The following is a 10835-nucleotide window of genomic DNA, read 5'->3' as shown; positions in this document are numbered from 1 at the left end:
GGTTGAGGCAGAAACTTTCCGGACGACGTGACCAGGATGTTCATCTGCATTGTACCCCAGGTAGAATGGGGGTGAAAGTCGGGGAACACAATCGCCGCATCCACACCCACAAGCCGTGTTTGTGCATCTATCCAGTTGGCCTCACGCATGTCTCCGATCTGGTCAACGCAGTCTCGAGTTGTCACATCCGACGCAAAGATCGTCCAGAAACCAGCCAGTGAGTAGCTCCCAGTGTTCGTTGAAGCAATCATGTCACTCGGGTACTGTTTACGGCCATTGGAAGTTTTATAGTAGGTGTTGTAGTAAGTGAAGTTCATTCTGGAGTAGGTTGTAGTATCTTCGTATTCGACGCTATATGGTGGATAACATTCTTTTCTTCCAACTGTTCCTAGGTCCGCAAACTTCTTGTCACACTTGACCGGTCTCACACGGTTTTGTCGTAATCGCAGAAATCCCAGGAGCACGGCTCTTCCGCGTTCGTCCACGTAGCGCGATCCCTTGTCGGAAGCAAAGGAATCATTGAAGACGTTCCTAGTCATGGCTGTCAGCCAAGCGTACACATCTGCCTGTGTTTCAATCTTCTCGTACATACCCTTGACGGTGAATATCTCCTTTGCGTGATCCGCTGCATGGAAGATCTCTGAACCAGCCAGGATGGTACGTGGCAATGCTATTCCGATTGCCACCGACAGAAGCAGGTAGGCCAAGAAGTCACCGATGTTCAGGTTCCGCTTTAACGTTGTCGGATTGCTGAAGGTGAAGAGCAGCAGCCTGAAAACGGCCAGCGGCGTGGCAACCAGTGCAGCGAACGCTGCATAGCGTGTATGGTAGTTGATATTGCCTGAGCCTGATCCGAAAAGGACATAGTCCACAATAGCACCGATACTAGCGAAGAAGAGCGGCGTGACAATCAGAATGATAGCTACTTGCGCAATTCTTCGACCGACCAGGTTGGGAAATCTCGGTTTACTAGAGCTCTCGTCGGGCTCAGGCTGCGACGAATTGAGGAGGTCGGCATCGAATCCTAGATTCTGGGACTCTGTCACGGACACATCTTGGCTGGCCAAGCCGTCTTCATTCATCAAACCTTCTTCCATCGTATTCACCACCAGACTTAAAAACAGAGGCAAGTTTGCCCCTCGTTATTTCAGGAGGATCTTTTTGGTTGTTAACACTGAGTTATCTTGATCTATGGCGCTGCTCGAATTATCGAAGCATCACTGCTGTTGAGCTACTACTGAATGAGACTGGAGGGGAATCGCGATTCTGATGTCCAGAACGACTGGTTTGTAACTTTTGAAGTCCACCCTAAAATACAAATCAGCAGTGGACCGGTAGTACAGCCTACACTACACTACAGGTTGATTGATGGCCGGAATGGATCCGCAGATCCGCGGATGAGCAGACAGAGCCAGTGGCAGTGGACCGGCCCGAGAGCAGTACATTTACCGGTACGCGGTATGTCTGGAATGGAAATATTGTATGTCCCATTCATTCAAGCCTTGTTGACACGTCGCTGACACTTGGTGCCATGTGCTTCGCATACCTGTGCTAGGGTAGCGTACTAGGAGGATGACAGGAGTGATCATGACGCACTGGAGAAAGTGCCAGACTGCCCATGGAGAAATGGATTTTGCCAGCATGAATGATCATGATGATCAGAATGACGGTGCCCATCATTCCAGCATCTGCCTACAGGTAGTTGCCTGGCTGGTGCAGATGATGCCGGACGGATAGAATCATGCAGTTGACCAGCTGCTTGTAGGATCTAGGAGTACAATCATGTACAGGTACATGTACTTGGTGCTTAGTGCTTAGTGTGGTGAAGCCAACGAATGAACTTACTTGGAAGTACGTCCTGATGAGTGATAGACAGTCGTACCATGGTAGATCTACATTCATCCATTAGCGGTTAGCGGTTGTTCGTTGCTGTTCATCCATTAGCGGTTAGCGGTTGTTCGTTGCTAGATGCTGTTGTGAGAAGCTGGAGGCCGAGGTACTTGACCAGCTCCTAAATACAGTCATAGGTAAAATGACTGGAAAAGTAGAATTATGTCTTCTCCATGGCCCCGTAGCCTCTGGCAGTTTATTGGGCGCATCAAAGAGAAGGGCCCACGAGCATAACCACCCAGGTCCCTGAACACACTGCTCAGTGTCAACCGGGCGACATCACAGCAAGCGAAGCCGCGTGATTACCTGGCGGACAACGACACCGTTACGTGGCCAAACCGCTGTCCTACGTGCTATACACTAACTTTGAACAAGGGAGCAGCAGTGGTGAGGCTTCCTGCAGCTTCATTCATAGGAAAAAATGGTTTCAGAGCAGACTCGCTCTCTTCCCATTCACTCTGCAAACTCGAAGTCATTTCTCAATACATTTTTTACAACGTTTTGGCCAAATATTAACTGCCCTCACCAGGTATGCAATGAATAAGGGGTGATACTAAGGGGTAAGGGTAGTGATACTAGTAAGTCAGTTCTTCTTTTGATAAGACAAGTCGTTGGTTAGCCACGCTCGTTGTATCACTGACTAAAATTCTTTTCGTTAGACCAAGAGTGGTGCATGAAGTTTTACTATACTCTTCCAGACGCTTCGTTGGTCTGAACGACATCGTCAGTGGATCAAGAATGGATGGCTCCGGGTGGTGGCATGGAGTTGATGCTGAAGAGATCATGTACATGAAAGTGAAAAAGGTGCAGATGAAAATATCCCTTCGAGTCTAAGGTTGCATTCGTTCGATCATTCCAGAATGGGCATGGTATGCAGTCGATACCCATCGCGGAATCGGAATGAGCGTAGCAGACAAACGTGCGCGCATATGCGCATGCACTCGGGAAACTGGCAAAAAAATTGCGCGACTCAGGAAACGACGGTCGAATGTTTTTGTTTTTAGCACCTGCTAGCATGCTTTGTGGCTTTGCGAAGACTACCGGTAGTCATGGTAGTTGCGCTTTTGCTTCCGACTGCCGTAGATCTACGTGTCGTTTCTGCATACATGTATGTCCCTGTGAGTCTTGATGAAGGAGCGGCCAAACGCTGTGCACGAACTGTTAGTGCCTGTACGCAGCGTTTGTCAGCTACTTATATCATGAGGCTATTCGCGACCTCGTATCGGTCACAGAAACGTCTCTAGCTCTACACAGATTTGAAGTGCTTGTTTGACGGAGACGAAGCACGGTTGTAAGAAGAAGTCGAGTAGCAGGCTGTTTGGCTGGTTATGTGCTATGGATCGTCGGGCTCGAAGCAGAGTTCTGGCTTACCTCCCCTAGAGGCCCTGCTCGACGATGAGGAGGAGAGGTGCGAGGGCATCTTTCCAGTTCTTGTCATGGGCGAACGCTTTCTCAGACAGCGAAGGGTCAAAATACCACGAACAAGTAACTATGCCGAGGTTACAGTACCAGCTTATAACCTGGACGATTTCAGGCAACATTTCCGTATGTCGAAAATCGCGTTTGAAGTTTTGTTGGCGGAGGTATGCAACAGCGATGAGGGTGAACTGCCACCGTACCCATGTTTGACAGGTAGTCGCCCAACGATAGCACCATCCAAGCATCTTCTGGTCACTTTCTATTCAGACTTTGGTACCTGGGCAATCCCGTCTGCATTCGTGACGTGTCAGACCGATTTGACATCAGCAAAATTCAGTGTGTGGCGGGTTGTTCGCAGAGTATGGACTTTGTTGATTAGGGCTTTAGGCTTGCACCCATTAGTTCATCAAATGGCCACACGGACCAAGGGCTCTTCAAACAAGTGCAGACTTTGAAAGCATTGCATCTCTTCCAAGTTCCAGGCCGCATTGGAGCCATTGATGGAACCCACATAGAAGTGAAGCCACCGTCTCACGGCATGGACAGCTACCGGAATAGGCTGCCCTACTACAGCATTCTGTTACAAGCAGTTAGTGATCATGGTGATGCCGACATGATCTTCACAAATTGTTTTGCTGGCTACCCTGGCTCTGTCCATGATGCCAGAGTGTTGAGGAATTCAACGCTGGCTCCTGAAGTGGCCAATCACCAGAACGCCGGTTCCCCCTTCAGACGTACATCATCGGCGACAGCGCCTATCCATGACACCAGTTGCTTATGGTGCCAGTCAAGCATCATGGCCCAGCGCTGACACAAACCCAGATCACCGACAACGACGCTCGTGCCAGTACATGAAAGGTAGTGGAGCGGGCTTTCCGTTTGCTGCGTTGCAGACGGCGAAAGCTGCAGTTCGTCGATCTAGATATACCGGAAGATTACCCGAAGTTGATCATTGCTTGTTGTGTCCTTCACAATGTATGCCGCATTCATGATGCTGATGATGCTGACTACTTCCTTGGAGATGACGCTGTTGCTGTTGATGCTGCTGATCCTCAAGATGATACTGTCCACTGTCCAGGGCGACGACGAAGCAGTGTTTTTCAACCCAGCTGCTCCAGCACAACTTCCACGACAACAGCTCATCCAGTATCTCTCCATCTGATGATGCCATGCTCTGCCCAGCTGGATAATTATTACGGTGAAACCTGAGTTTATCGGACCCTGCATCAAGCGGAATCCTGTCCGGATCGGGTAAATTTTCATGTACGGACGGGCTTCTAAAGAATTGGACGATGTATTGGATTACCGGTACTCTTTAATCACCATGGGTTGTCCAGCAATTTTGTCTCGAACTCATTCGCATTTTGATGCCTTCCGCTCCGCTTCATCCGCTAGCCATGGCAACTCGTTGTATTGTTTTGACATATCTACAAGATAATCGAACAATCTTCTTGTGTCTTGCCACATCATGAATTTTTCCTGTAGCTGGTCCTTGACTGCTTTGATCATTGCAAATCATTGCTATTTCAGCCATTTTTTATTTGTTGTACCAGCTTTTTCAAGTTTGATAATTATGGCTCTCTCTCTCTATCTGTTCTATCTTTTTGCCAGTTTCTAGTAATACGTTCAAACTCTTTAGTCCCATGGAAACAATTCCACATGCACATGTCATCTTACATGTGCCAGTATTAGGCTCCCTAAAGGAATTATCGCACCAAGCTCTGCTAGTTGCCAATGAAAACATTGTCTGTATATCTGGTACCACGTAACAACTTGCCGAATATTACTTGCAGGATAAAATTGAAAGGTTTAAAAAACCCGCACCCACTCAAGAAATGTGTTGGAACATGGCTCACCGTCTGTGCTCTTACGGTATGTGTTCATAAACAAAAAATGAGAACAGCACTAGCTTTGTTAGGATCCGCAATAGTGGCACTATGTGTGCTGTGAACACGGTAAAAGAAAGTAACGAATGACCCAGAAAAATCTCTCTGTAACGTAAACTTTACAGCAGTTACCTGCGATGGTATAACAGTCCATAGCCTAGGAGCAACGGGTGAGGAATAATACATACTTCGAAGTAGCTTTAAAAATGGACCATGACGCTTCGATATACTCCATGATTGCAACACTAATTTACCGTCACAATCAAAAGAACGAAATAGCATAAATTTCCGAATATCACTGTGTGATGGTGTATATTATAGGCTCCGCAATGTGCAAAGGCAAGAGAATGTGCACTGTACATGTATGTGAAGGGAAGGCTGGTCATTTAAAACATCACGCTTGCCAAGCGAAATTGTAAGGGCTCCACTCAGCTTGAAGCGGCTCCACGCGTTCAAAGAAGATGCCCATAAGTACCTCACGCACCAACACTGGCTGATGGCTACCGACTTCTACGGATGAACTCCTGACTGTGGCACGGGTCATGTTCCTTGGTTCGGCTCTGCTGATGATATTGGGCTTCATTTACCTTTTATTATTTAATTTTTAATTATTAATTTTTTATTTAGTTTGTTTTGTTTGTTATGATTTCTTGGTTTTCCACCAGGTTTAGTTATAATTTAAATTATTATTTGGTGCAGCTTTAGCGCTATGTGGTTTATTATTTTCCTTTTTCTTAATTTCGTATTTAGCGCTTTTGGGCGTCATTATTAATTTTTCTTCTCATTATTTCGCACCAAGTTATTATTTGTGGTATTCTCTAGCTTCTGTTTGTTTTGCAGTTGTTCTTGTGCAACCCCCCCCCCCCACACACACACACATTTTTCGATGCCTAGTTGCAACGCTGACGCCGAGACCTCTGGTCGGTTGAGTTGCTCCCAGCACATCAGCACGTCGTCCCTACATCCCCTATGTTTTGTCCTTTTCCTCGTTTCTTTTTGTTCTCCACCTGTTTTCCAGTAGGGCTGTGTCAATAGTAAAAAAGAACAAAAAAAACCCTGAAACACCGACATTTTAATACACATAAAGTTATGTTGTACTGTACAAAGATTACACAGCAATGAATCAAACAAAACCTTTTCCGCTGTTACTCGGAGTTTCGTGTGAACACTCATCAGACAGCATTATGCCCAAGACTAACAATCACTAGAATATATATGGAGGGTCTTGAAAAAAGAGGGCAGATGTGAAGGAGGTACAACATTTCAACAGCGCGTACATGTAGACACAGCAGAGTCCCTAGTGGATTACCTCAGGCGTGACAGGGCAAGCCTTAAACCCAACAGGCTCAAGGACTTAGGTTACTACTATCACCTTCGCTTTCGAACCAGGTGTGAAACGGAGATGATGACGATGACGATGAAGCTGCAGAGGTCGAGCTTGAGAAGGTATCGCGCCGCCGTGCTTGCCTGCGTCTTTTCTTCTTCTTCCCAGTCATGCTTTGCAGACTTAGGTCACTACTATCACTTTCGCTTTCGAACCAGGTGTGAAATGGAGATGATGACGATGACGATGAAGCTGCAGAGGTCGAGCTTGAGAAGGTATCGCGCCGGAGTGCTTGCCTGCGTCTTTTCTTCTTCTTCCCAGTCATACTTTGCAGACTTAGGTCACTACTATCACTTTCGCTTTCGAACCAGGTGTGAAACGGAGATGATGACGATGACGATAAAGTTGCAGAGGTCGAGCTTGAGAAGGTATCGCGCCGCTGTGCTTGCCTGCGTCTTTTCTTCTTCTTCCCAGTCATGCTTTGCAGACTTAGGTCACTACTATCACTTTCGCTTTCAAACCAGGTGTGAAACGGAAATGATGACGATGACGATGAAGCTGCAGAGGTCGAGCTTGAGAAGGTATCGCGCCGCTGTGCTTGCCTGCATCTTTTCTTCTTCTTCCCAGTCATGCTTTGCAGACTTAGGTCACTACTATCACTTTCGCTTTCAAACCAGGTGTGAAACGGAGATGATGACGATGACGATGAAGCTGCAGAGGTCGAGCTTTAAAAGGTATCGCGCCGGAGTGCTTGCCTGCTTCTTTTCTTCTTCTTCCCAGTCATGCTTTGCAGACTTAGGTCACTACTATCACTTTCGCTTTCGAACCAGGTGTGAAATGGAGATGATGACGATGACGATGAAGCTGCAGAGGTAGAGCTTGAGAAGGTATCGCGCCACTGTGCTTGCCTGCGTCTTTTCTTCTTCTTCCCAGTCATGCTTTGCATCACCTTCAGGAGTCCCGTCGTCACTGTCATATTTTCTTTGTGTCTCTTCTTTTGGTCCTTTTGTGTCCTCGCTTCACGCTCCTCGTGTCGACGTAGGAATCGACTGAATTCACTTCCTGCGGACACTTTCTGCTTTCTCGCTCGTCTCTTTGAGGCCCCACTAGCAGACACTGACCTTTCGGCAACTGGCTTTCTTTCTTTAGCTACATCGGCCACAGCCATGTTTCCAGTATCCAGGAGAGCTGGTGGTTTCTTCGATGGTGTAGCAGCAGGTTCGCTCTTTGAGATGGCAATGCCAGGCCCAGGAAGAGGAGCTGGAAAGCCATCGGCTGGCCTTAAAGGCTCGATCGGAGATTCCGCCCTTGACTGGCCTGACGTTGTTGCCGACGTTGAAAGCAAAACTCCAGGGGACAAGGCGCAACCGCTATCAACTAGAGAGACTGGAACAGAGTAAATGGGCAAGAAGTCCTTGGTCAACTTCACCGGCCACGAAAACGCCTCGTTACTCGCCATCTCGAGGACCAATTACTCTGCGTTTCCTCAGTCTTGTAGGTACATGTGTAAGGTGTTGGTATGGTTCGTAGCAACACGCACAATACTATTACTAGTCACTACCATAATATTCTACTACCGACAGAAACGTTTTATATTAATAGTATTATTCGCTCGTTCAGGCTCACTGTCACTGATGACTGTCACAAGTCAGGCGTGTCGGCACAAACTAACTAATTACTTTCTACAAGTTCAAGACAAAGTGACACGAAACTTCGAAAGGCCTTGCGGCACAAAGCTTTATAAACATTATACTACTAGTGTAATTATGTTAGCTCAGGAGGTGATCATGGTGATAGGTACTGCGACTCGTGCGAGTCTGGCCTGGCTAGGCTGCACAAAGCCCCTGCTGACCGCTGTACCGGTGGCTGCAGCGCATTTTCATTCCGCTCTCATTCCACTCACTTGTGAGGTCTGAGGACTACATGTCGGTGAAAAGGCATACCGGTAGTGGTGGCCTGCGGAAGCGAAGGCTATAGCTTGTGTGTTTCTGAACCCCGCGAATATAATCTCATTCCACTTTTTAAATCTTTCTTTTTCTTTGCGATTCTGCCCCATCCATTCCGCGATCGGGGGCCAAGCGTGCATCTAACAAACGCACCGGAACCAAAACACAGCGGAATGGCTTTCAGCCTTTGGAATGGTGAATGGCACCGAACAAACGCCACCTGAGGTTGCGGTGGAGCGGTATACGCGGTGCAAGACTGCAAGGGAAGTGTTGCGGGTCGATGATACACCATGATACACAGGTGAGAAAGTGTCTAGGTGTCAAAACCAGGACGACATCAACATGATCAAGCAGCGATCAAAGAATACACGACGGACGTAATGGAGTAGTCTCCAACCCCCTAGCATAACCATGATAACGGGGGTCAGAACCGGGCTCAACACCCATACCATAATTATGCAGGTTAAAATGGCCCGCAGGGACCGGGGCTCTGCCAACCGCGGAAGGTTGTATGATTGTACTGTTGTAGTAAGGTCACTGTTTCCGAACACAGTGTCGACCAGGTGTCCTCCACCTTGTTTCCTGCTAGCTGTCAATCTAACAAAAATTAATGATTGACATTGATTGTACATGTATGGACTGTCACACGCATGTACATGTATGCACGCGGCACCGTTTTGTGCTCCTATCCATGATTTACATATGCCGCTTCCCACGCCTGTACTGACAGTCGGTAAGCATGGTAAGTCTACGCACCAGTTCTGTAGTGTACTCATGCATGCACAGACAGTAGTCAGTAGCATTACATTCTGTTGGCATCAGAGCTTTCCGCAAGTTTCCGGAGCTCCGAGGGAGCTGTAGTTTGGAATAAAGCAAGAGATTACCTTGGCGCTGCGAGCAAACGCCTGATCTTCGCCATGTACCTACTCCCACTACCGCCTCCGGAGCCATTCCTGGTCTACAGCAGCCTCTACGACGCTGCCGCCCGTTTTCCTGCATGGGAACGGAGTTTCCGACTCTTCATCGCCACAGTCGGCATCTCGGACGCCACTCGTCAATCGAACATGGTTGAACAAGCGGTCACGTGCTCCTGCGTACACCAGTCAGCTGGTCACCGTGCCTGCAGGGTACAACTAACTAGCCTGTTTGACCTTTTTTGGGTGCAGTCCTGTCACTCGAGTTGAACTCGAGTTGAACCTTGGTGTGAAAGTTGTCGCCTGCTGGCGTGGTGACCAGGTGATTTGGGCACCGAGGAGCACGTGACCACTTGTTCAACCATGTTCGATTGGGAATAAAGGAGGAACGCTGCATCGCAGCCTTTTCGGACCAAAACCAGTCGACTCAGCGTCCAAAAGACTACAACATATGGGCCAATCGCGGTCATCCGTGCTTTTATAAGAACGAAACGGCGCTTTTAGTGGCATTTTGCATACAAATCCCCATCTAGTAGGGCGCAGTCACCCAGTTTCGGTGGAAGTGCGCGAGTTCGATTGGGATTCAAGTAGGAAGGGAGCGTCTCAGCTTTCTCGGACCAAGACCATTCGACTCAGCACCCCGAAGACTACAACTGGTGAAATTTTAATTTTTGCCTTAACTTCCCCTCTAAGTACAGGTTTACCCGGTCAGTTCCTGTGAATGATTGTCACGTGGCCGTTGTGCAACCAGTAAACCAGTGGAAGTACTTTTCAAAAGTACGAGTAGCATAATGATGATAATAATAATAATATGTTATGTGATTACGTCATCGGTCGAGGGTTTTGGCACAGTCGCGACGCGGCAATAGCTCGAGCCGACCCACACTGTATACATGGCACCCATAAGCAGTTCTGCTGACTCGTCATCGTGACATCACTTGCTTAACCTCGGCTCTATGCTAATTCTACAATGCACAATGACATGTACATGATTGTATTATTATATTCCGGAGATGCAGCACCAGGCTGTATGATACTGTACTCGTGTCCATGCACCGGCCCTGCCCTCAGTCCTAGTCAGATACAGAGCATGTAGGCAACGGCCATGCAGCGGCAAATCACTCATATTGTATGGTAGTAGTAGTAGTAGTAGTAGTAGTAGTAGTAGTAGTAGTAGTAGTAGTAGTAGTAGTAGTAGTAGTAGTAGTAGTAGTAGTAGTAGTAGTAGTAGTAGTAGTAGTAGTAGTAGTAGTAGTAGTAGTAGTAGTAGTAGTAGTAGTAGTAGTAGTAGTAGTAGTAGTAGTAGTAGTAGTAGTAGTAGTAGTAGTAGTAGTAGTAGTAGTAGTAGTAGTAGTAGTAGTAGTAGTAGTAGTAGTAGTAGTAGTAGTAGTAGTAGTAGTAGTAGTAGTAGTAGTAGTAGTAGTAGTAGTAGTAGTAGTAGTAGTAGTAGTAGTAG

At 47.4% G+C, this 10835-nt stretch overlaps 1 protein-coding gene across 1 annotated transcript; it reads right to left on the bottom strand.

The window, feature by feature from the left end:
- Positions 1 to 6541: 6541 nt before the first annotated feature.
- Positions 6542 to 7150, bottom strand: LOC135806523 (uncharacterized). Its single transcript, XM_065320718.1, has one exon. The coding sequence runs from the start codon at positions 7148 to 7150 to the stop codon at positions 6542 to 6544; it is 609 nt and encodes a 202-aa protein (XP_065176790.1).
- Positions 7151 to 10835: the final 3685 nt, after the last annotated feature.

This window comes from Sycon ciliatum, chromosome 1 (assembly GCF_964019385.1).
Source record: "Sycon ciliatum chromosome 1, ocSycCili1.1, whole genome shotgun sequence".
In the NCBI taxonomy this organism is placed as follows: domain Eukaryota; kingdom Metazoa; phylum Porifera; class Calcarea; order Leucosolenida; family Sycettidae; genus Sycon; species Sycon ciliatum.
The sequence above is the reverse complement of the archived record's forward strand: the minus strand, read 5'-3'. Positions and strand labels throughout refer to the sequence as shown.

Bases quoted from the DNA above. Each gene is read 5' to 3' on its own strand.
- LOC135806523 (XM_065320718.1), bottom strand. From the start codon at position 7,150: ATGACTGGGAAGAAGAAGAAAAGATGCAGGCAAGCACAGCGGCGCGAT.